The sequence below is a fragment of the Pan paniscus genome, chromosome 17 (assembly GCF_029289425.2).
Source record: "Pan paniscus chromosome 17, NHGRI_mPanPan1-v2.0_pri, whole genome shotgun sequence".
NCBI classification, from domain to species: domain Eukaryota; kingdom Metazoa; phylum Chordata; class Mammalia; order Primates; family Hominidae; genus Pan; species Pan paniscus.
In genome coordinates, this window is record NC_073266.2 from 68,389,025 (window position 1) to 68,416,013 (window position 26,989).

Below are 26,989 nucleotides of genomic sequence, written 5' to 3' on the forward strand. Positions count from 1 at the left end.
TGAGGTATATAAAGTACATAAATTTCAAACATGATGAATTTTTATATATGTACACATCTATGTAGCCATTGCCCAGACTGAAAGATAGAATGTTTTCAGCCTCCAGAAATTTCCTTTATGTCTCTTTCCAGCCAACCTATCTTAACGGTAACCACTTTAGTGACTTCTGTCATCACAAATATTTCCTTAAAGACTAAGTTCTTTTTTTTTTTAAGGCAGGGTCTCGCTCTATGGCCCAGGCTGGAATGCAGTGGCATGCTGTGATCTCAGCTCACTGCAACCTCTGCATCCCAGGCTCCAACGATCCTCCCACCTTAGCCTCCCAAGTAGTTGGGACTACAGGCACGTGCCACTCCGCCTGGCTAATTTTTCTATTTTTAGTAGAGACAGGGTTTTGCCATGTTGCCCAGGCTTGTCTTGAATTCCTGAGCTCAAGTAGTCTGCCCGCCTCGTCCTCCAAAGTGCTGGGATTACAGGTGTGAGTCACCGTGCCCAGCCAAGGTTAAGTTCTTAAAACTCAAATGAGTCATTTCTGTGTGCACAACAGCAAATAAAATGTCATAATTGTTTCTCATTCACAATAAGCTTAGGTTTCAGGCATTATAATAAGCAGTATTTAATTAAGAAATTGGAAAATTGAAATTGAGAACTACACAAAGCCTTTCCCTAATTTCTTTTACCACAAGAAGAGCTTCACTTTTTGATCACACAAATGAATGATGCCCTTTGAGCCAGCTGGGCTTCAGAATTTAGACACTTTTGGAGCATACACTGTATGTTACATAATACCCACTGTGGGATCCAGAGCAGTGCCTATTAACACATTCACATTTTTGAAGAGAAATAAATAAATATTTACACTATGTTGGGGAAATAAAGACTATAGACAGCCTTGTGACAAATTCTTATTTGTCACCAAATAAATTCTGGCACTACCAAAATGACAAAATTTTTTAAAAAACTTTTTGGATTTTGGAATTATAGATAATAGTTTGTGGATCTCTAGTAGATCATATTTATATTTATGTATTTATTTATTTACTTTGAAACGGTGTTTTGCTCTGTCACCCAGGCTGAAGTACAGTGGCATGATCTCGGCTCATTGCAACCTCCACTTCCCGGGTTCAAGAGATTCTCCTGCCTCAGCCTCCTGAGTAGCTGGGATTATAGGCATGCACCACCATGCCCAGCTAATTTTTGTATTTTTAGTAGAGAAGGGGTTTCACCATATTGGCCAGGCTGGTCTCAAACTCCTGACCTCAAGTGATCCACCCCGCTGGGCCTGCCAAAGTCCTGGGATTACAGGTGTGAGCCACCGCACCAAGCTGATAATATATTATTTAAGGGACTTTTCTGCTTGAGGCAAGGCTCATTCTGATGTCCATGTTCTTCACAAAGCTTTCTGAGGTAATCCAAATTTAAGAAGTTACTACTTCTTTTGAACTACTATAGCACTTTGAGCTTATTCTTCACATGGTGACTTAAAAAAAAAAAAAAACTTTTATAATGAAATGCTTGGTTAAACCCAAAAGTAGAAAATGTAGTATAATGAACCCCATAAAGACCTCATCTGGAGCCAGGTGCAGTGGCTCACACCTGTAATCCCAGCACTTGGGAGGCCAACGTGGGCGGATCACCTGAGATCAGGAGTTCAAGACCAGCCTGGGCAACATGGTGAAACCCCGTCTCTACTAAAAATACAAAAATTAGCTGGTGTGGTGGTGCCCACCTGTAATCCCAGCTACTCGGGAGGCTGAGGCAGGAGAATTGCTTGAACCTGGGAGGCAGTGGTTACAGTGAACCAAGATTGCGCCGCTGCACTCCAGCCTCAGTGACAAGAGTGAAATTCCATCTCAAAAAAACCAAAAAACAAAAGCAAACAACAACAACAACAAAACCTCATCCAACCTCAACAATCTCATTAGAAATATAATGATTGTATCACTTCACCTGTAAATATTTAATAACATACTGCCTGTTTTAATACTTACATGAGTAAATACTTTGTTTCCATATTGTAATATAGACTCCTTGATGATGAAGTAAATGTTGTGTCTTTTTCATTCCTATTTCCCAATTACCTTTTCTCAGCAGGAAATTTAATACAGGAAAATGAATTATGCCCTGAGGAATGCTTGATGAATGTACAACATCAAACAGTGGTTCTTAAGCTTAAGTGTGTGTCTGGATCACTTGGAGAGCTTGTTATAAGGAAGACACTTGGGCCCCAACTCTGGAGTTTCTGATTCAGTGGCTGTGGGGTGGGGCCTGAGAATTTGCATTTCTAACAAGTTCAATGATGATGATGATGATGGCCTGGGACCACACTGTGAGAACTCCTGCGTTAGATGTCAACACTGAGTGATTTGCACAATAAAACAGTTTTATCCTTTAATCAAGTATCAATCATATGTGAGGACTTAGGAATACAGGAAGAAATACTTTTTATAAATCTCTACTCTCATGGAGTTTCTAATATGTTGTATAAAAAGTATATAAAACAGAAATACATGAGAACTATTAAGAAACATGGGTGTTGGAGACCCATATCGGAATATTCTTGTTTTATTGGTATAACGTAGGCATCAATTTGTTTAAAGCTCCCTGGTGATTCCAGTGTGCATTTACATACTATTACACCAGTGTTCACTGAAGAGCTGAGATTAGAATTTGTCCTTGAATTATGAAGCAGTTTTTAATTGACAGCTTACAGCGGGGAAGGCTTTCCCAGGTTGGGGAGTGGGGTGACATAATGCTCCAAGCTTACTTTCAAATCTTTCCAAGACACTGAACTGTACATAAACATATTTTAAAATATTCAGTCTGTAGAGTGTAGTTTGTATCCTCTTTCCACTTATTAGTGGTACCCTTGGATGAATCAACCTCTAAGTCCTCAGTTTTCCCATATGTAAAATGGGGATAATAATTATACCTACCAGCTGGGCACAGTGGCTCATGCCTGTAATCTCAGCACTCTGGGAGGTCAAGGTGGGAGAATAGCTTGAGATCAAGAGTTCAGGAGCAGCCTGAACAACATAGCAAGACCTTGTCTCTACTAAAAATAAAAAACATTAGCTGGTTGTGGTGGTACATGCCAGTAGTCCCAGCTACTTGGGAGGCTGAGGCGGGAGGATTGCTTGACCCTGGGAGATCAAGGCTGCAATGAGCTACAATTGGCACTGCACTCCAGCGTGGGTGACAGAGCAATACTCTATCTTGAACAACAAAAACAACAAAAACAGGAGTGGCACGGTGGCTCATGCCAGTAATCCCAATACTTTGGGAGGCCAAGATGGGAGGATTCGTTGAGTTCAGGAGTTCAAGACCAGCCTGGGCAACATGGCAAGACCCCCCCCCCACCACCATCTCTAAAATAAAATAAAAAAAGAAACAGAAATAATTATACCTACTTGATAGCATTGTTAGGACAATTAAATAATTTTAATATATACATGAGGTGGGCGGGGTACAGTGGCTCATGCCTGCAATCCTGGCACTTTGGGAGGCCAAGGGTGGATCACCTGAGGCCAGGAGTTCAAGACCAGCCTGGCCAACATGGCAAAACCCTGTCTTTACTAAAATTACAATAATTAGCTAGGTGTGGTGGCACACACCTGTAATCCCAGCTACTCAGGAGGATGAGGCAGAAGAATTGCTTGAACCTGGGAGGCAGAGGTTGTAGTGAGCCAAGATCATACCACTGCACTCCAGCCTGGGCAATGGAGCAAGACCCTGTCTCAAAAAAAAAAAAAAGTAAAAATAAATAAAATACACTAGGTGCCTTAGAGCAACGCTTAGCAAATAGTAAGTACTCAATGAATGGTAATTATTATTTATCAAGCATCATCTATATGCCAGGCAGACAGCCTGCATGAGAATACTTTGCATCTGTATCCTTTTAATCTTCGCAAAACTCTTGCATATTTTTTGTCTCATTCCTCTTTTCAATGCCCTTTGAGATACGTAGGGAAAGTTTAATTGTGTCCACCTAACCGGAGAAAAAGACATCCAGCCTCTTATTAAGACAGTGTGAGAACTAGCCCTAGAATTCAAGTATTCCACACTCCCAAAGTGTGCTTTTTCTTTCGATGTAAATAAGTAAATGAACAAAATAAAACAAAAGCAAAAAAAAAAAAAAAATTTGAAGAACTGAGGCATTTGTCCAGATAATTTCCAAACATCCCCTCCATGCCTTCCACTCCCACCCCATAGGAATCCAAATAACCTTCCTTCTATCATTCCCTGATTATCTATAATTGGGATGTCTAATTTATGGATAACTTATACTCTGCTTGGAGTTATATTTCTTGCTCAACCATAGTTCTAGTCAAAAATTGTCAGGTTTTATCTTCATTTACTGGAGAGACCCTGCATTTAGAAGAGATTCTTTCCTTCTCTCAAGGATTATCCAGAAAGTGATTGAGCCATGTTTAGCCTTAAATCCTACCCTCACATTTTTGTGAAAAAGCCCATATTTGCATAAATCATCTCTAATTGGGTTTTCTGTTGTTGGGAGCTAAAAATCATTTCTAACAGTTACTGTTAAAATGCACAAAAATCTTGTTCCTGTCGTAATATCTTCATTTATATTTTCTCCTTTAGAATAGCTCATTAACTCTTATTAGGTCAAATTGAGGATGTCAAGTATAAACTACTAGTAGTAGATTAGTAATAATAGTAGTAAGGATAATCATAGTACTGTTTTGATTCTGTGTGCCCTGACCTACTATATATTAGACCTTAACATTCATTTTTAAAAACTCTATACTTGAAAAATAACTACACACTTACATTATTTCTGGAGACCTATGGATGTATATAATTCCCCTTGGTCTTTTAACTGATGAGACATCTTAGTGTCTCACTATAACTATTACTGGATCAAAGTAGCTTTTTTTTTTGGAGACAGGGTCTCACTCTGTCACCTAGGCTGGAGTGCAGGGATGCGACCTCAGCTCAGTGCAACCTCCGCCTCCTGGGCTCAAGCAATCCTCCCACCTCAGCTTCCCAAGTAGCTAAGACTACAGGCATGCACCATCAGGCCTGGCTAATTTTTTTTTTTTTTTTGTAAAGATGAGGTTTCACCATATTGCCCAGGCTGGTCTCAAACTCCTGTGCTCAAGCAATCCACCCACCTTGGCCTCCTAAAGTGCTGGGATTACAGGAGTGAGCCACCTCACTCAGCCCAAAATAGTATCATTTAAAGATGAAATAGCTCAATTTCAAGCAAGAATGCTGGACAGATAGGGGATAAAAGGTAAATGCAAGAAAGCACAGTGTTTTTCAAAGCTTAAGATGATCATGCAGAAAATTCACAACCAGTTGCAGAGTAATGACTACTTTATTTAACCCAGGAGTTATATCCGCCAGTGTAATTCTTGCCTGTAGAAACCAGCAGAGGGAAATTTCAGAAGGTTTAGACACTATGTTTCTACTAATGATTACTCATGTTTTCCAATTACATGTGTCTTTTTCCTGCCTTTTCACTGCTCAGATCCCAATATATGTAATATGTCACTCAGCAGCTGTTACATGAAAGGAACATGTTAGGTTGCTATATTAACTTTTCCAGCATGCATGTGTGTGCACTGGAGAAGAAGAACCCAGGCTCTTCTACTCCTCTGACATCCTTAGAGTGCAGGCCTTCATTCTCTTGTTTGTCATCTTATGGCCCAATGATGGGTGCCATGCCACTACACATCTGTGGCAAAAAGTGAGATGAAGCAAAACAGCCAAAGACACATGCCAGTTGAATCTGTTCTTTTTTTTAAAAAAAAGCCTTTCCAGAAGCCCCGGCCGTCAGCTTCCTTGTATGTGTTTCTAACAGGGTCACCTTAGACCAGCATGATCCAACTGAAATAGAGTGCAAGCCACAAATGGGAATTACGTATATAATTTTAAATTTTCTGTAGCCACATTTAAAAAGTAAAAGAGGTTTAAAAAATAATTTTAATAATATGTTGCATGAACCGAAAATATACAGAATAAAATTAAGATATTTCCATTCTTTACATGTTTTTGCACTGTCTGCAAATCCAATGTATATCTCAACTTAAAATAGCCACATTGCAAGTACTCAATAGCCATATGTCACTATATTGTAAAGGAAAAGGAGCCTGTGACATTGTGATAGAATAGGAATGTATATTTGGTCTCTGCCCTGGTTCCTGAGAAAAAGCCTCTAAATCCCTTGGAATTTCCTGAGTGACAGGGGCATCTTTTGTTCTAATGAGGCAACTCTTGGTGGGCTCCTAGATAGCCTCAGGATGGGGGCTGGTTGCCAGGGGAACCAACCATGTGATTAGAGGATTGGAACTTTTAGCTCCATCCTCTGCCCCCTGACCTCCTGGGAAGGAAGAGGAGATAAGGGTTGAGTTGATCTCCAATGGTCAATGATGTAATCAATCACACCTATGTAAGGAAGCCTCCATAAAACTTCAGAAGGATAGGGTTCAAAGAGCTTCCTGATTGCTGAACACGTGAAGGCATATGGAGGGTGGTAAGCCAAGAGAGGGCATGGAAGCTCCACACCCCTTGCCACATACTGTGCCCCATGCATCTCTTCCATCTGGCTGTTCATCTGTGTCCTTTATGACATCCTTTGTAATGTACGTAAAATGTTTCCTTGAGTTTTGTGAGCCATCCTAGCAAATTAATATAACCCAGTGACAGGGTAATGGCAACCTGGGACTTGTGACTGGCATCTGAAGTGGGGGACACTCTTGTGAGACTGAGCCCTCAACCTGTGCGATGCGACACTATCTCCTGGTAGATAGCATCAGAATTGAGTTAAATTATAGGACACCCACCAGGTCACAGCTGAAGAACTGGTTGTTGGTGAAGAGCAACCCACACACATTTTGGTGACTAAAGGTGAAGTATTGTGTTCTGTGGTGACTGTGTGTGCACAGTAGCAGAAAAAGTTAGTTCTGTTTTCTTTTTCTTTTCTTTTTTTTTTTTTTTTGAGACGGAGTCTCGCTCTGTCGCCCAGGCTGGAGTGCAGTGGCGCGATCTCAGCTCACTGCAAGCTCCACCTCCTGGGTTCACGCCATTCTCCTTCCTCAGCCTCCCGAGTAGCTGGGACTACAGGCGCCCGCCACCAAGCCCGGCTAATTTTTTGTATTTTTAGTAGAGACGGGGTTTCACCGAGTTAGCCAGGATGGAATTCTGTTTTCATTAGGAAGTCTTTGACCAATCACTGTAAGTGGCTAAGGGGAAAGAAATTGTTGTCAGAGCAGACCAGAAAACAGCAGTGTCTACCTCCTTGACGGTAGCGGGTATTTAATAAGGAATAAATTGACTTCAATTTAAGCAAAATAAATTCCCTCCATGATAGCTCTCTACAACTTTCAATCTGGGATTATTCGAATGTAGGACAAACTGTCCTTAAATTCTTTAAATTGACAAACAATTGTATATAATTATGGTCGGGCGCGGGTGACTCATGCCTGTAATCCCAGCACTTTGGGAGGCCGAAGCAAGCAGATCACTTGAGGCCAGAAATTCGAGACTAGCCTGGGAAACATGGTGAGAAACCCCGGCTCTACTAAAAACACAAAAATCAGCTAGGCATGGTGGCGGGTGCCTGTAATCCCAGCTACTTGGGAGGCTGAGTCAAAAGAATCGTTTGAACCTGCAAGGCGGAGGTTTTGGTGAGTCAAGATCACGCCACTGCACTCCAGCCTGGGCGACAGAGCAAGACTCCATCTCGAAAGAAAAAAAATGTATATACTTTAATGCAATGGGATACAATGTAATGTTTCAATACATTGTGGAATGATCAAATTAGGCTAATATATCCATCACCTTACATACTTATTTCTTTTTGGTGAGAATATTTTAAATCTACTCTTTCAGCCATTGCGAAATATACATTATGAACTATAGTCACCATGCTGTGCGATATTTCTAAAACTTACTCCTGAAACTTTTTACCCTTTGACCAACATCTCCCCATTCCCCATCTACCCCCCAACACCCCCACAACTGTCTTTCAAAGACAAAGAATTTCACCTCTACTAATGAAGCGTTTATGTAGAAAGACACTGGTAATGTTTAGTTTCCTTCATCCAACCTGCTGCATCTTGTAAGTTCCTGGCAAGCAGAGTTACTTTAGGTCATGCATATTTATAACCTCTCCTTGCCTGCGGTGGTTATTATAGCAACCACACTTCTGGATTATCACCTAACTGGAGTTTCCTCCTCACAGGCCCCACCCTTCAATGTTCAGAGAGGGGCGATTGCCCCAGATTTTATTTAATTGTCAGAGTTTAGGAGGGAGCAATTCACTCTTCCCTACTTCCACTCCATCTTCTCAATCCTACATTTCCATCACTTTTAATTTTATTCTGCCTTGCCTCTTTTTTTATATTTTACATCTTATTTTTGAAATTGTCATTACCATGCCTTGTTTTAAGAGTACACAAGCTCATTATAGTAAAGAGTTTTGGGTGATAACATTTTCTGAAATAAGGGTGAAGAAATATCCTCCCATGTCACAACCGTTGGGAGGGCGGGGGTAGGGATGTTGGAAGGCACGGTCCCTGCTGCTTTCAAGGACAAGACAATTAAGTGTTCCGGTGCTTTTCTGAGGCAGAACATTGAACATCTATTTATGGTGACTGTGACAGTGGAGGTGATTGGTAAATTCACCGCAGGCCAATAACCTTGCCAGCAGCCATGAGGAGTGGCAAAGAATTCTGCAGAAGAGCAAGTCCTTTGCACACAAAACAGCTCGGAAAGTGAAAGCGTCGCTGAAGTGCGGAAGCCTCGCATTTCCTGGGTCCTCTTCCTCCTTCCTTTGCCGTCTCCTGCCCTCCCGTTCTCCCCCTTCCTCTGTGGCTCAGGCAGGACAGACCCCAACTCCCAGCTTCCCTGTTCTCCGCGGGTTCGGAGACTGGGACCCCCGGGCCAGGAGTGCTGGGGGCGCGGTCGGCCAGCCCCGGCTTCCTTCATGGAGCGGCGGAGCTCCACCTCCTCCTCTGCACTGCACTTCTCACATCCTCAGCATCGCGTCCACGAGGCCGCCCGCCCCGCCTCAGAACCGTAACCTCCAGGAGCTGGGTTGAGGAAGGCGCGGAGGACAGGAACCCCGGCGCCGGCAGCTAAGCCTCCAGACGGAGCCCGCCCCTCCGGCCGGTTCCTGCCTCCCATTGGCCCGCGAGCCCGTCCGTCTCCACCGTGGGCCACGCCTTCCCGGCCCCGCGGCTGGCCGGCTCCTCGCGCCCTCCCCTCACCCGGCCGCTCTTCGGGCCGCCTCTGGGTGTGGGGCCGCCCGCGCCAGTGTGAGCCTGAGCTGACGGCGGCTCCGGGAGGCTCGCAGAAGGGGAGGGCCGGGCGGCGCGGGAGCTGAGCATCGCCAGGGCGGGCGGCAGGGCGCGGCCTCTCCGCCGGGTGTACCACCTGTCGCGGCGCGAGACCTCTGGTAAGGCCCGGCGCGGTGGGGCCCGGGCGGGGGTCCGGGAGAGGAGCGGGCGCCGGCCTCCCCTGGCCCGGCCCCGAGAGCCCAGCGCTGCCGCGTCTCCGGCCTCCGCGCGTGCGGCCCCCGCCGCTGCCGGCCTGGAGGTGGGGGCTGGGGGAAGGGAAACGGTCCGCGGAGTCTGGGCTGAGGGCGAGGGACCGGCTACATCGCGGCGACCCAGGTTCCAGCGGCCGCGGCTCTACCCGGCGCGCGATTTCCAGGTTCCTCCGCCCGCTGGTGCCTGGGCGCCCCGCTCTCGCCCGGGAGCGAGGCCCTGGGCCTCCAAACGCCAGCATCTCTTTCTCGCTCTTTCTGCACCCCTCCACAAAAGGACTTCTGTGGCTGGAAACCCTTTGGCGAGTCTATCTCCTTTATTCAGTCGGGCCGAGTTAACGGCAGGAGTTAGGCTGTGTGTGTGGCTCCTCCCTTTAAAAAAAGACTTGCTGCGGGCTGGAGAGTTCTGAGATTGGACCGATTCCGTCTATTATGAAATGCCATCTGTGGACCGGGATTGGCAGGTGTTTCTTTCACGCTGGCGATAACTATCTCTGCATGTGGTGTTACCTAGGTGGTCCTAGGTTTCGACTTTCTTTTTTGGTTCCAGAGATAATTCTAGAAAATTTACGTTGCTTGTGGTGAGAAGCATGATCAAATTATCACGTGCTTTCTTACAAAACGTTTTATCATCTTCTGTCTGTGGATTTACCTTCCTGATGCTTGTGGCTATCACCTCTAAGCAAAGAGGTTAATAGCATTGCTATTTCTGTTAGTGTTGCAGTTGATAACGATAACAATAGTAGCATGTATTAATTGCTAGTGACAGGCAGAGCGCTAGTTTCTTCACGGATTATCTCAAAATAACCCTTTGAGGTTGATACTGTTACTGCCTCCAGTTTACAAACCAGGAAACTAAGGTTTAGGTAGGTTAAGTAACTTGCCTAAGACAACAGTTTTAACGTGACAAAGCCTAGATTCAAACTCAAGTGGTCTAACTTCATAGCTGCATCCTCCACCCCCACTCCCTTAAACGTGTATGCTCCTTAAGCATTGCTCATGTTGTTAAGCTAATTGCGATGTTGTACCCATAATTTTGATTTTCAATTTACAAATATTCTGTAAATTAGATGAGAGAAACAGTTGTTTTTAAAAACATACATATAGGCCGTTCGCGGTGGCTCACGCATGTAATTCCAGCACTTCTGGGAGGCCGACGTGGGTGGATCACCTGAGGGCAGCTAATTTTTGTAATTTTAATAGAGACAGGGGTTTCACCATATTGGCCAGGCTGGTCTCGAACTCCTGACCTCAAGTGATCTACCCACCTTGACCTTCCAAAGTGGTGGGATTACAGGCGTTAGCGACCGCGCCTAGCTCCTAATATGACTTTTATCATGCATTAATAGGAAATGTTGGGCTATGCTTCTGTAGAAATATTCTCTTGAGAATAATATATTTATGCTTAGTAGCTATTCCTGAGAACTGCTTATGGGTGACACCCTTAGAGGGTGTTTATATGTTTTTGTCTTTTAATATATTTATGAAAACAAAATATTCATAAAGGAAAAAACCCATTTACCATTTGGGAACTTCTTTTGTAAAATTAAAAACTTATAGCTATATATGTATAATCTGTATATTAAGTTAAAAACTCTAATTGATTTTGATGAATTTCAGACAAACTAGACATATTTTATTCTCTTTAAGACGGAGTTTTGCTCCTGTTGCCCAGGCTGGAGTGCAGTGTTGCGATCTCCACTCACTGCAACCTCCGCCTTCCGCGTTCAAGCGCTTCTTCTGCCTCAGCCTTCTGAGTAGCTGGGACTACAGGCATGCACCACCATGCCCGGCTAATTTGTGTGTGTGTGTATTTTGAGTAGAGACAGGGTTTCACCATGTTTTTCAGGCTGGTCTCGAACTGCTGACCTCAAGTGCTCCACCTCCTTCGGCCTCCCAAAGTGCTGGGATTACAGGAGTGAGCCACCATGCCCGGTGAACTAGCCATATTTTAAAACACAAACAACATTAAAACCTATATTTACTAAGGATTAATGTTACAGGACAAAATTCACACTAAATAAAAATTACATTGACTTTATAAAAAGATAACTTTTATTAGAAATTAACTTTTATTTGAAAGTTACGATTTTGATTTTATGGTGGCATATTATACCTCCTTTGATCAATATGTACAAATTTCAAAAGTGATAAAAAATATATTCTGTATATACTTGTTTAGGATGACATTTGATGTTGCCTGTATTTGTATGCCATCCAGATTCTCATTCTTGACTTTGAGATTTGATTTGAAATATTTTGAATAAATGTTAATCATGATTATCCTTATAGCCTCTTATATTAATTTGATCATTAAAAGATGTTGATGCAGAAACAAGCAGGCATTTAGAAGGCACCTTGTGACCACCTTAGTCTACAACTACTAATAGTAATGCTTATGATAACTAGCCTTTCTAGAGCACCTAGAGGGCATTGTGATAAGCATCTTAATGGATTATCTAATTTAAATCTTAAAACAACCTATTAAATAGGTCTTCTAGTTTAACGTTCCCATTTTACTGATGAGAAAATGCGAATTGGGGAGGTTGTGATTTACTCAGCATCACAGAGCTAGCAAATGGCAAAGCCAGGATTTATTTTGTTTTGTTTTTGTTTTTGAGAGAGGGTCTCACTTTTACCTAGGCTAGAGTGCAGTGGTGCTGTTATGGTTCACTGCAACCTCAACCTCCCATGCTCAAGCCATCCTCCTGCCTCAGCCTCCGAAGTAGCCAGGACTGCGGGTGTGTGCCACTACCCCCAGCTAGTTTTTAAATTTTTTGTAGAGATGGGGTTTTGTCATGTTGCCCGGGCTGACCTGGAACTCTTGAGCTCGAGCAACCCACCCACCTTGGCCTCCCAAAGTGCTGGGGATTACAGGTGTTCGCCACGGGATTTAAATCCAGGCAGTTTGACTCCAGAACTTGCCCTTTGACCACTCTGCTAGACTATTTCGTATGGGGTTTTTAAAGCAAACTTTGAAATCAAGTAGTCAAGCTCTTTATAGTGATGCTATTGTAAAACTCTAAAGGCTTGACACTATTAATAATGTGTATATATCAACATTACTACACAGAATTCTGCAAGTTTCCCCTCCCCCACTTTATTGATGAGAAAAATGAAACATCTAAGTCAATGGCTTCCAGACTTTTGGACTTTGCCAACAAGTAAAAAACTGTTATGTGCGGGGGACAATTGGGACCAGACGTAAGATCTCCAACTTTTATTTCTGTCAAGGTTGAGAATCTTCTTAAACACTACTGCAATCTGGTCGGGCGCATTGGTTCATGTCTGTAATCCCAGCACTTTGGGAGCCAGAGGTGGATGGATCACTTGAGGTCAGGAGTTCGAGACCAGCCTGGCCAACATGGTGAAACCCCGTCTCTACTAAAAATACAAAAATTTGCTGGGCATGGTAGCACACACCTATAATCCCAGCTACTCGGTAGGCTGAGGCAGGAGAATCGCTTGAACCTGGAAGTCAGAGGTTGCAGTGAGCTGAGATCACACCACTGTACTCCAGCCTGGGCGACAGTGATTTTTGAGACTCTGTCTCAAAAAAACAAACAAAAAAACTACTGCAATCTACTGTCCTGATCCTTTCCTTAAAAAAGGGACATTTTTACCACCACAAAGGTAGGAAGGTCATAGTTACAACATAAAAGCAGAATAAATTTAATATTATGAAAAACTATATTACATTGTGTTAGTTTTTCCTCCTTTGGTCATAGACCAGTCAAAAACATGTCCTAAACTAACAACAATTCAGAGATCATTCAGGAATGCCTGGGTGACACAACTGATTCTGAACTGGTAATTAGCTGAGTCCAGTCCAGATTCACTCTCCAGTCTGTCTGACCGCAAAGCCTGTGCTTGTTGCCCTGTCATGAGCTCTTTCTAGTGAACAGTGTCTAGGGTTTTGGTCTCCTGTGAACAGTCTTTCTCAGGTGTTGACTATTTCCTTCTCCCCCCAGGTAGGGGGCCAGGGAGAATAGTCTCCAGCAGCCAATGTCTTAACAGCTTTAGTCCCAGTCCAGTTTGTAAATACCACCCAGAGGGTGAGTTCCACTGCTTCCCTGTTTGAGGTAGTTCTTTTGTCTGTGCTTACTTATGGAAGGGGCAAGGCAGTGACCATACCAGGGCAAGAAACCACGGGCATATTCCAGTATTCAAGAAACTCTCCGGCTGGGTGTGGTGGCTCACACCTGTAATCCCAGCACTTTGGGAGGCCAAGGTGGGCGGATCACCTGAGATCAGGAGTTTGAGACCAGCCTGGCCGATATGGTGAAACCCCATCTCTGCTAAAAATACAAAAAAGTAAATGGGCATGGTGGTGGGCACCTGTAGTGCTAGCTACTCGGGAGGCTGAGGCAGGAGAATTGCTTGACCCAGGAGGTGGAGGTTGCAGTGAGCCAAGATTGTGCCATTACACTCCAGCCTGGGTGACAGAGCAAGACTCTGTCTAAAAAACAAAAAAAGAAACTCTCCAGTAAATAGCTTGATTTTACTTAGTTATTCAAAATTCGAATCCCCACCTTCTTTTATTTCCTGTTTTTACTTCACTCGCTCCTATAGTTCTCCTTCTGTCATCTTTGTGTAACATAAGGAGTTAGGTGTGTGTTTTCCTCGTTCTGTCTTGTCTCCAGCAGATATTAAGCCCACCTGTCTGTTTCTGTCTGTAAGTGTTCTAAGTTCCGATTTCGGCAAAGATTGTTTTTTTCCTTAAGTTTTTTTTTAATTATGCCTACTAAAGACACTATTAAAATTACTTTTATATTTTATTTTACTATATCACTTGCTAATAAAATTAAGTTCTCTAATAATTTGAATAATATATGTTTTATCTTTAATTATAATACTCTTTTGCGTATATTCTCTCATTTGATCATCACAGTTTTATATGAGGTAGATTTGAGAGATGGTGTTATCTTTATATACAAGCCAAATTCATTATTTTATTTATTTGTTTATTTTGAGACAGAGCCTCATTCTGTCATAAGGCTAGAGTGCAGTGGCGTGATCTCGGCTCACTGCAACCTCTGCCTCCTGAGTTCAAGCAATTCTCCTGCTTCAGCCTCCTGAGTAGCTGGGACTACAGGCACGCACCACCATGCCCGGCTAATTTTTGTATTTTTAGTAGAGACTGGGTTTCACCGTGTTGATCAGGATGGCTTCGAAATCTTGACGTTCCACCTGCCTTGGCCTCCCAAAGGGCTGGGATTACAGGCGTGAGCCACTGCGCCAGGCCCAAATTCATTATTTGATAGGAGCAAGATTTTAACTGGAGTTGAAAATAGAAGATTTCGTATATCAGCAACCTGATCTTAACTGCTGATTCCAAAATGTATTTTTTGGGGATTGCCTTTGATTCAAAATAAAATGTATTCCATACCATTTTAGATTTGCCTACCTTGCAGTACTAATCACCAAAGTTTGTGTGTGTTTGTGTGTGTGTGTGTGTGTGTGTGTGTGTGTGTGTCTGAAACGGAGTTTCGCTCTTGTTGCTCAGGCTGGAGTGCAGTGGTGCAATCTCGGCTCACTGCAGCCGCCGCCTCTCGGGTTCAAGTAATTCTCCCACCTCAGCCTCCCGAGTAGCTGGGATTGCAGGCGCCGGTCACCACACCCAGCTAATTTTTTGTGTTTTTAGTAGAGACAGGGTTTTGCCATATTGGCCAGTCTGATCCCGAACTCCTGGTCTCAGGTGATCTGCCTGCCTCAGCCTCCCAAAGTGCTGGGATTTCAGGCATGAGCCACCACGCCAGAACCAAGGTTTTAACTGTAGTAAATAATGCTATCTCTCCTGGAAGAGCCACACGAACATATGATGAATTCTTTTAGAACTTCTTTTTAGCTGGGTGTGATGGCTCATGCCTCTAATCCCAGCAACTCACAGGCTGAGATCGGACGATTGCTTGAGGCTAAGAGTTCAAGACCAGCCTGGGCAACATAGCAAACGCCAGCTCTACAAAATATTAAAATTAGCCGGGCACAATGGCTTGTACCTGTAGTCTCAACTACTTGGGAGGCTAAAGCAGGTGAATCACTTGAGCCCAGGAGTTCAAGACTGCAGTTAGCTGTGATTATACAACTGTATTCCAGCCTGAGTGACAGAGTGAGATACTGTCTCTAAAAAAAAAAATATAAAACTTTTTTTAAATGACAATTTATAAAATTTAAATGGTTTTTTTTCGCCACTTAGCAGAGTATCAACCATCCCAATTTTGTTAATAATACTTTTGTCACCATGTTGGGGATTCTGGGGAGAAAGCTACTTGGTATATATATATATATTTAACACTGTGCTGCTATAATTAACATTATTATTCATATGATACTGATTAATAATTTTTAAAAGTGTAGAAACATGTATATATAATTTGTACTTTTAAAGCCAACTGCTGGTACTTTCTGCAGCATAATAATAAATGGAAATAAAGTGACATGGACCTTTTATGCAAGATAATCCTGAAAAGATGTATAAAAGTCAAATTTGAGTAACTTAAAATTTAAAAATAGCCTGAAAAATCTTGCTATTTAAAGAAGTCCAGTGAAGAATTCTTTTATATAGCAAATTCTCTCTCTTAAAAATAAAATCAATGGAGTTTGCTCAAAGCAGGCTCTACCACTGTTTCTTCTAGATTGTACACATTTAATAGATATCCATTATTAGATTCAGATAGTAAAGACAATTCATAAGTACACAATGCTGGTTCTATATATGTGTGTGTGTATATATATTTATACTATATACCCACACAAATTTAAAATTTAAAAAAAAAGGAAAACTTGGGAAGCCTATAAAGGTATGTGTCTATTTTTTAATTTAAAATTGAGAAAGGGTAAGTTAGATTTTTTTTTTTTTTGAGATGGAGTCTCACTCCGTTGCCCAGGCTGGAGTGCAGTGGCATGATCTCGGCTCACTGTAACCTTCACCTCCCAGGTTCAAGGGATTCTCATGCCTCAGCCTCCTGAGTAGCTGGGATTATAAGCACGTACCACCCTGCCCAGCTAATTTTTGTATTTTTAGTAGAGATGGGGTTTCACCATGTTGGCTAGGCTGGTCTTGAACTCCTGACCTCAAGTGATCCGCTCACCTCAGCCTCCCAAAGTGTTGGGATTACAGGCGTGAGCCACTGCACCTGGCCAAGTTCTTTTTCTTGGTTTTGTTCAGGTTCATATTTCTTTTAAAAAGCACAAAGGAGAGCTTTATTTAGGACTTTATAACTTACTGGTAATAGAACATTAAGAGAATACTGCATGGTGGTGATTTAATAGATTCTGTTTAATGCTTTTGATGTTTACCTAGAGAAAACCAAATCTGGCTGGACGCAGTGGCTCACACCTGTAATCTCAGCACTTTGGGAGGCCAAGACTGACAGATCAATTGAGGCCAGGAGTTTGAGACCAGCCTGGGCAACATAGAGAGACCCCGTCTCTACCAAAAATACAAAAAATTAGCCGGACATGGTGGTGCATGCCTATAGTCCCAGCTACTCAGGAGGCTAAGGCAGGAGAATCACTTGAATCCAGGAGACGGAGGCTGCAGTGAGCCGAGATCGTGCCACTGCACTCCAGCCTGTGTGACGGCAAGACTCTGTCTCAAAAAGAAAAAAGAAAACCAAATCTGATGGTGTAAGTTTCACAGCAGCTAAAAACATGGATTCCTTTAGTGTTAAGTAAGAATATGAGAGCAATACTAACCCTAGGCCTCATTCCGGCCCTGACGTAGGTGCTCAATAGATGAGTAAATAAGTATAATATATGTTTAAACTGAATCAACTTCCAGTTTAAAGTGATCGATTAGTCACATGTTGAAATCTCCCTTTCTTGCTCTAAAAATACAGAGATGGTAAGTAAAATTGAAACAACACAGAGCCAAGTTTGAAAGCAAGAGAGAAATCTCCACATGCAGGAGTGAAGAAAGAACCTATAGCAGTGAGCTTGATTGAAGACAAATGTTCCATGGGTAGACAGGGAACAAATACAGTACATGAATACTACTTAGGATCTGAAGTGTTTATTGCTTGCCAGGAGATGGAAACTGAGTTCCCAGGGCCTGTTCAACCTTCAGAATCAAAACTAGACATATTTTGGGAAGCTGAGAATGGGGAAACACTTTTCTCTCCATAAATGAAGACTGTATCCTCACTGAGGTTGAGACGAGAATTAAACCATCCATCCCACACCATAAGTAGAATCCTAAACCTCAACTTGTTTGAATTTGGCTTTGGAATTCTACCTGAGGTATGTAACCATCTAACACAGAAACTAATGTAGAAGCTAGTTTTAGCCTGTAAACCCTCAGGATCTCATATAGAGGCAAACTTAAAACTGCCTCCAAGGGTTGGTTTCCACAACACACAACGTGTATGGGACCACCATCAAAGATTGCAAAGTGAGCTTATAGACAAAAATTATGCCATGAAAGAGACTGAAAATTTATATCCAGGCACTAAAGACATTAGAAAAGGTCTTTAAAATAAATATTTAATGAAGCCAGAATTTAAAGTTATGAAGCATGAACTGGTGACCATAAAACAGAACCAAATAGAAATATAGACATAAAATAATTGAAGTGAAAAAATGGAATATCAGAAATAGATAACTAAAGAGCTATATAAGAAGTTAGGTGGTGGATAAATTGCTTAATTAAGAAATGAGGCCAGGCTCAGTGGCTCACGCCTGTAATCATAACACTTTGGGAGGTTGAGGCTGGCAGATCACTTGAGCCCAGGAGTTGGAGACCACCCTGGGCAAAATGGTGAAACTCTTTCTCTACAAAAAAAACTACAAAAATTAGCTGGGCATGATGGCACATGCCTGTCATCCCAGCTACTTGAGAGGCTGAGGTGGGAGGATCGCTTGAGCCCCCGAGGTCGAGGCTGCAGTGAGCTGTGATCATGCCACTGCACTCTAGCCTAGGCAACAGAGCAAGACCCTGTCTCAAAAAAAAAAATGAAAAGAAAATATACGAAATGAAATTTTGTCTTGAAAAATGGGATTTAGAAAGGAATGGGAGGGAATACATTTATGAAACAAAAACAACAGAACCAAAGGCTTAGAGGCTGAAAATTTTGGAACAGGAAGGGAAAACAAAATAAAAACCCTGGACTACCACTAGTAAGCTGAGTGATATTGGACATGTCCATTTCTGTCTCTGGGCTTTATTTTTTTTTTCATTTAAATTAAGATATTTAAACTAGGTGATGTCTAAGACTCGTGATAACTATAATTGTGATTCAAGGAAAATCTAAGTGTGTAAATATAATTAGAATAAAGCACTATTTAGGTTTATGTACCTGGTAATATGATACATACTCTAATGCTTTAGGAAGGAAGCTCTATAAAGGGTATCAGGGTCATAACAATGTATTAAATAGTGTGGTATTATACTAAATATATTGATCGTCCTGATTCTGTCACAGAGCTCCTCAAACCCTTGGATTTCCTGAATGATAAGAGTGTCTTTAAAAAAAATTTTTTTTAAACTGATGCATAATAGATGTACATAGTTTCAGGGTACGTGTGATAATTTAATATATTCATATAATTTGTAAAGATCAAGACAGTGTATTCTGGATATCCATCACTTTCAATATTTGTATTTATACTAGAAACATTCCAGTTCTTCTCTTTTAGCTATTTTTAAATGTACAGTAGATTATTATCAACTATATTCACCTTACTGATCTAACACTAGGTCTTATTCCTTCTGTCAAGTTGTATATTTTTATCCATTAATTCCCTCCCCCCAAAGATAGGAGTGTTTTTTGTCATAATGATCCCCTTTTGATCACACCTGAGCGTATGCTAGTCACCTGAGGTGACTTAGGGTAGAGCCCCTAGGCAGCCTCAGGGTATGGCTGATCACTAGAAAGACCAAGTGATTAGAGGGTTAGAACTTTCAGCCCTATCCATGAGCTTTGGGGAAGGGGGTCCTGGACATTAAGCTCTATAAAACTTTTGAACGACAAGATTTGCTGAGCTTCTGGGTTGCTGAACACATGATGCTGGCAGAGTGGCCTGTCCAGAGAGGGCATGGAAACCCTGCATCCCCTTGCCCCCAATGCCTTGCCCTCTACATCTCTTTATCTGGCTCTTCATCTGTATCCTTTATAATAAAGGGGGATTTTTTGAAGACATATTAGAATAAAGCAATTTATTGCGGATAAGAAGACTTAAAAATGGGCCATGGTTAAAGACTTGTTAAGAGTTCATAATAATAATGATACATTTGACAAGGAAATTTAGTTATTTCTGTGACATATAACAATTTAACATTAGAATTATGACTGACAACATTTCCTAAGACGTATCAGATTTCTAGGAATCTCATACAGTTTTGGAACACATATTAACCTGTTCATGTTAATGGGATTCTAGGAAATGGTTAAACATTATTCTTATTTGGCAATGCTTCCCATATAATTTAACCTGCCCAATAAGCCTAATATGTTTCGCTTGGACTTCCACAGGCCCTTTTGGAATGTCCAAGAGTTAGTTTAAGGTCAAAAAGATGTAATTTAGAATTTGAAATTTGATTTGGGGAAGCCTGTTAATTATGTCAAAGGTTTAAAACACTTGATCAAAAATAGTATCAAAGGTCACTGTGATGAAATGAAATAATATTCATTTAGCTGAAGTGATTTCAAAAATCAAGAGATTTCAAAAATCAATAATCCTCACTCTTTGATAGAAAAGCAACCCCATTTTCCAAAAAAAAATCAAAAGGCCTAATAAAGACAGCATGATGCAAACAGAATGTTTCTTCTATTTTGCAGCTTACTCAAAAGGCAAACTATAATATTTTGTTATTTTTTATTAATACTACACAAAAATCTTCTTCAGAAGAGAAAACCAAATTCAATATATTATTATTTTTTTCTTTTTTTGTACTTTTTGTAGAGACAAGGTCTTACTATGTTGCCCAGGCTAGTCTCGAACTCCTGAGCTCAAGTGATCCACCCATCTCAGCCTCCCAAAGTGGTGGGATTCCAGGCATGCACCACTGTGCAGGGCCTCAATGTATTATTATTAAAGTGAATTTTAGTAAAACCTTATAAACAAATTCAATCTCAGTCAGCTTTGACCACACAACATAAGATTTCTGTAAATTTTTTACAACTACTTACAAAATTATTTCAGGTTTTTTTCTTCCCCAACTTGTTTTATCCATTTAGTTTTATCTATATCATTTTTTCCTTCATTATGAAACCTTTAAATAACCTCTACACTAGACAGAATTCCTCTTTTCAACAAAAAACACATCTTTTGTCTTTCTTATAACCTTCCTCACCAAAAAACATCCTGCCTTTCTTGTAAAAGCATTGTTTTTCTTTATATCTAGTTGTTTTAATTACATATATTACAATTTTGACTCTTACTAATTTCCAGTATAAAACCTAGTAGGAAGCAATTTTAATTGCTATGTACCAGGTACAGAGTTCTGGACAGAGCTATTACGACTACGTCTGGAGGACCCAACCCCTTCTAGCGTGGCCAGGAGGCACTGCTGGACCAGGAGGGCAGGGCCATATTGAGCCTGGCTCTGCCCTGCAGCTGGTGGCCCAGGTACTGAAGATAAACGTATGTACCTGGGCCTCACCATGGTCACCTGTGTAGACTGCAGAATTTAAAGGCTCAAAACCAAAAACATAAGCTCAGACAAATCAAACAAATATTAAAAATATCTCAGGAGCAATAGTTTGATGACCTTAAAATACATAGAAGAAACTGTGTAAATCTAACCAGTAGACCCAAGGCAAAAATGTCTGAATTATATTTAATATTGACAATTTTGAGACATTCCTATTTTACCAACAATTTTTAAACTAGCTTATTTCAAATAGAGAGAATTTAAGCTTTTTCAAGAGGGAGTTTGAATATGTCAGAGGAGACACCGAGGAAGGTTAATCTGAACTACCAGACTACAAGGTGGAGTGGCCTTCTTTATAAATCCCACAGGGGATCCAAAGCAGGCAGTTTGAGCATACAAAGGAGTTTTACTTTGTTTTAAATCTGAATTCTGCTTGCTATATTCCTTTTGTGTCTTTTCATAGGTCTCTGAAAAGATGAGAGGTCTCTGCAAAATTTTCTCATAAATACAGCCAATTAATTTATTCCATAAGCACCTAAGCCAATAAGCCTTTTTCATGGAAAGTCCCAGAGGTAGCTTTGCAGGTTTAGAATACCATAGACATGAGTGGCATTTTTTAAATGGCACAGATGTGGTTCCACATGATCCCCAAAAGAATTCACTCCCACAAAGAGGCTAAGATAGCAGAAGACTCTTGTTGCCATAGACAGTGAAGGATGGTGTGTATGTATGGTGTCTCTAGTATCACACAAATTTGTGGGGGGCACTGGTCACAGACCCATTACTCCATGACACCAGGAGGCCCACCTGGAATTGGACTTATAATTCTTTTTTTTTTTTTTTTTGAGATGGGGTCTCACTCTGTCATCCAGGCTGGAGTGCAATGGCACAGTCTCAGCTCACTGCAGCTCTGCCTCGCAGACTCATCCAGTCTTCCCACCTTAGCTAGTACCACAGGTGTACACCACCACACCCAGCTAATTTTATTTGTGTGTGTGTGGGTTTTTTTTTTTTGGTAGAGACGGAGTTTCACCATATTGATCATGCTGGTCTCGAACTGCTGAACTCAAACAATCTGCCTGCCTCGGCCTCCCAAAGTGCTGGGATTATAGGGGTGAGCCACTGCACCCGGCCTGGACTCGTAATTCTTTACAGTTTCTTTACTTTTTGAAAAAATGTTAATATCTTTAATCTGTTTGAAAGGTTTTGCTAACTGTAGTGGCAAATCCTTCTACCTATTCTTTTTCAGAATTTCTTGGATTTTCTCACATGTGCTCTTTCAAATATATATTTAAGCTGAGTCTAAAGCTCCATAAAGTTCAAGGCAGCAGTGAGCTATGATTGTGCCACTGCACTCTAGCCTGAGCTCAGAATGAGACCTTGTCTCTAAAAAAATAAAGAATTAAGCTCTGTAAATATTCTTGGAATTTTTGTTGGAATTGCCTTAGAACTGTGGATTGTTTGAGGGGAAACTGAAATGTTTACTGTTGACTATTCCCATCCAGAAATGGGTATTTCTATCCATATATTTAGGACTTCTTTATGTCTGTTAGTTTCTGTGTTGGTGTATTATAATTTGTATTAGTATTGTAAATAGAATCTTTTATCCTATTACATATCTTAATTTATTATTGCTGATATAATCAGCCACTTTGCTGAAGTCTTCTTATTAGTTCTAGTATTTTTTTCAGTTGATTGTCTCAGATTTTCTAGGTGGCAGTTATATCATCTGCAGCTTTAGACCTTCGTTGTAAATGGGCCCAAAATAATGCTGCTTTTTTATTCTAAGAAAAACAATTCAGTGGAGTCATGAAGTGAAAAGTATAGCAAAAAATTACTCTTTAAGGGCAGGTGCAGTGGCTCACGCCTGTAATCCCAACACTTTGGGAGGCCGACGTGGGCGGATCACAAGGTCAGGAGTTCGAGACCAGCCTGGCCAACATGGTGAAACCCTGTCTCTACTAAAGATACAAAAAATCAGCTGGGCATGGTGGCGCATGCCTGTAATCCCAGCTACTTGGGAGGCTGGGGCAGGAGAATCACTTGAAACCCGGAGGCAGAGGTTGTAGCGAGCCAAGATCGTGCCATTGCACTCCAGCCTGGGGAACTGGGTAAGACTCTATCTCAAAAAAAAAAAAAAAAACCTTTAAATTTGCTTCAATACTTATTATAAAATAATAAGCATAAATATACAGAATAATAGTAATAAAGAGTGTATATGCAAAATTGTAATTTTATGGTATTTTGAACTTAAAGCATCAAAATGGTAGCATAAATTAATTTCTAGAAAGAAACCTGAACACTTACTTTTCATCATGGTTATTTCTGCTACACTATTACAGCTATGATAAAAATCCAGCAATGAAAAAGGATGAGGATAATGATGTAGCACCTGCTTAATGAATAAGACCATTCAGATGAGCAAAATACATAATTTCAATAATTTGTGTTACCTTTCCCCTGAAAAGGCCATCAGGAATTTGTTAGAGTTTGATGCCTCCCCAGTAGTTAGCCTTGGTAACTGAGGAAGTAATTGGCTTGTGTTTGACTCAAAAAGTTTGTGTAGGCTCAGCTACTGGTTATTTTTCCGTCTTACTGTCTTTTGAACAGCTCAGATATTTCTTAAAAGGGTCTCAAATCTCCTACGTGTGATTTTGTAGTTTTGTTCTACTGACAGAACATATTCAGAAATTAAATCTTTTTTTAACAATACATTGAAGATTTTCTACTGCTGCCTTTTCCTCTTACTCTTTCTGCTCTTCCCATTTTCTACATTCTTTGTCAGTGTTTTCTTAAGGCCCACAATTAATTCTTAAATTTCTTCTTTGAAGCTGTGAACAAAACCATCCCTACTATCTTGGCCTGGCTACCTGTACAGTGTTTTCCACTTTTTTGACAAAGAACAGGAAACCTTTTAAATCATTCACACATTCTTTTCATTTATGTCCTTCATGCTTTAATTATTTACAGTTTAATTACATCTATGACTATTTAATATGAGTGAAACATTCTTGGCAATGTTGAAGGACTTCTAACCCTGACTGCGTCATATTTAATATCAGGCTTACCATCCATACATGGATGTGTTGATGAAACTCTAAGCCTCATACAAGTGGTCTTGAAACATCAAATCACACTTGATTTCAAAGGTTGATGGATGGAAGTGGTATGGGAGGCAGAAAACAACTTCAGCAAAGTTACTCGCAAACTGGATGTTTCAGTGTCCAGGAATAAGTGATGAAGCAACACATTTAAAACATCCCTTTTTGGCTGGGCGCGGTGGCCCACGCCTGTAATCTCAGCACTTTGGGAGGCCGAGGCAGGCAGATCACGAGGTCAGGAGATCGAGACCATCCTGGACAACACAGTGAAACCCCTTATATACTAAAAATAAAAATACAAAAAAATTAGCCAGGCGTGGTGGCGGGCGCCTGTGTAGTCCCAGCTACTCGGGAGGCCAAGGCAGGAGAATGGCGTGAACCCGGGAGGTGGAGCTTGCAGTGAGCTGAGATCATGCCACTGCACTCCAGCCTGGGCAACAGAGCGAGACTCCATCTCAAAAAAAAAAAAAAAAAAGAATTTTTGAAATGCCTCTGAATTGTTCAGTTTAAAATGGTTACTTTTATGGTATATGAGCTTCAAAAAAAATCCTTATGTAAATGGTTTTGCTGCCCCCTCACACATATCATGGATTTCTCCACAAATATAAATCCATTTTAAAAAACTTAACAGCGTAATAATTGCAATGATTTGTAATGTTTAAAGAAATAGGCATTTCAAATTCTGATTTTTGGTGAGATAATTGGTAAGTAGAAGACTCTATTATCACTAAATATTTTAGATTTAATGTATAGTTTTCTCTTTAAAAATGTCCATGTTTATGATGGATGCAATTATTTTATACATTATTTTATATAAAGTAATTACAATTACTTTATATGTTTTCTAGCCAATTTATATGATTTGTTTATATTAAATAACAGGTTTTCTAAGACAAAAAATTCTAGTACGTTAAATTTAAACATTAAACATAGTCCATTAAAATTCTAGGTCTAGATTAAGAATCAGGATAGTTTTTCTTCCTGTGTCTCTACTTTCTTATTATTTACTTTTCCACCTTCAAGCTAAACTCTCACTCATTAAAATGGAACTCACTTTGCTATTTACTATGTTACCTTATTTCTTAACCTCTTAATGTGTTTCTGTTACAAGTGGGAGATGCATACCTTGCCACACTTGTGTGACTAGAAAGAGGTTAAATGTTTTTTGCAGTGTCTGATACATAGTAGGTGGTACTTAAAGAGTAGCAGTGATTATTTCCCAAGAACATAAGAGTGTTATCAGAAAAAGTAAGTTTTCACCTTCGCCTCTTGTTACCTTTTTAAAACTGTTGCAGCCTGTGGAAACATAAATGTGTTTTGAAAACTGATACCCAATGGACATGAAGGCCTATAATATGATTCTCTTCAGTGGTTTATTTGCTTTGTTTTTTTCAGGTGAAAGAAAAGATGTTGTCCCGGTTAAGAGTAGTTTCCACCACTTGTACTTTGGCATGTCGACATTTGCACATAAAAGAAAAAGGCAAGCCACTTATGCTGAACCCAAGAACAAACAAGGTTAGTAACATTAATATCAATGTACATTTTCTCTCTTCTTATTAAAGTTTGATATATTTAAGACTGATAAGGTGTGACATATTTTTGTAGCTTTATGCTAAGGTTGTTCAGAGATAGTTGTTTACATGAAATTTTCACGCTTCTCCACATGGCAAAATCGTAGTTGCTTTATACCTCCTCAATTTCATCCTTATGACTTTTACCACCAGAAAAGGATTGACTTTGATTCCTAGTTCTAGCTTTAAAAATTAAAAAATCCCGGAATAGTGCTTTGGCCAGGACTTTGGGCCACATGTGAGATATTTACATTTCCCCAGCTCATATCAGGTACTCACCCTGAGCTAATCAGTTAGGCCCTTGGAAAGTAGGGTCAAAATTGTGAAATGAACCTTTATGTAAAGTCCACATCACCCCACCTCCACTTATCTTTTTGGACACAAACCATTGCACACAAAAAATTTTGCCCATTAATTAGAATGATTAGATGACTGCTTCAAAATAGAGAGACTCCTGGCTCTTTATTGTACTCTTGTGACAAAAGTGACGTGCAATATTGAGATCCAGTCACGACTTCATCCTTCATCTATGTTTGGTTCGGTGGACAAGTGCCTGTGTGTTTTTTAGTGGCAATATTAAATAGTAAGTAAAAGTTCTGGGAAGAGATTTTTTTTACAAGAAGCTTGCAAGAGGATACATTGAGTTTATTGCAATATATGAAATTTACCTTTTGGGGAAAGGTAAATTCAAATGAAAAGTGTGACTTATTTTAAAAGAACAGTCATAAAAAACTTGCCAGTCCCGTTTGTTTCCCACTATCAGGGAAAATAGTTAATTGTTAATTGTTATCCTATGATAAGTTTTGAGGGGTTTCAGGCCTACAAAGGGGAATTTGACCATGGGTCACACAGAGCACCTCACCTTTGTATTCTTGGTACGTGACACAGAATGAGTTCAGCAAGCAGTTAGTGCGTTAAATGAAGCTTAATGAAGGATATTCTGATCCTCTCTTGTTTGTGCCTGACCTCTCCAAATCTCATTTGCTCTTTAAGATGCACCTCATTTCAAATCCAGTTCTCCTGTAGAACCTTTTTACACCACCATGGACTGGAGTAATTACTCCCTTCTCTGAAACCCCATAGCAGTTTCTTCCTGTTCCTGTGGCAAGTAATCAATAGGTGTTGCTTTGTGCCTCTTTTCATGGTTTAAGCTGTTATTGAAGTCATTGATGGTAGTTACATTTTCCTGAGTTTATATCTTCTTGACTAT

The 26,989-nt window shown here is 40.7% G+C and overlaps 1 protein-coding gene across 2 annotated transcripts in view; it reads left to right on the forward strand.

The window, feature by feature from the left end:
- The first annotated feature begins 7,720 nt into the window (after nucleotides 1-7,720).
- The window catches only part of ME2 (malic enzyme 2), a 69,887-nt gene continuing 50,618 nt past the window's right edge, over nucleotides 7,721-26,989 (forward strand). For both annotated transcript variants that reach the window (XM_034943720.3, XM_055102488.2), the window contains exons 1-2: nucleotides 7,721-9,424; nucleotides 25,604-25,723. In XM_034943720.3, coding sequence (XP_034799611.1) covers nucleotides 25,616-25,723 — 108 coding nt within the window. In that variant the 5' untranslated portion in view covers nucleotides 7,721-9,424; nucleotides 25,604-25,615. The remainder of the gene's footprint in view (nucleotides 9,425-25,603; nucleotides 25,724-26,989) is intronic.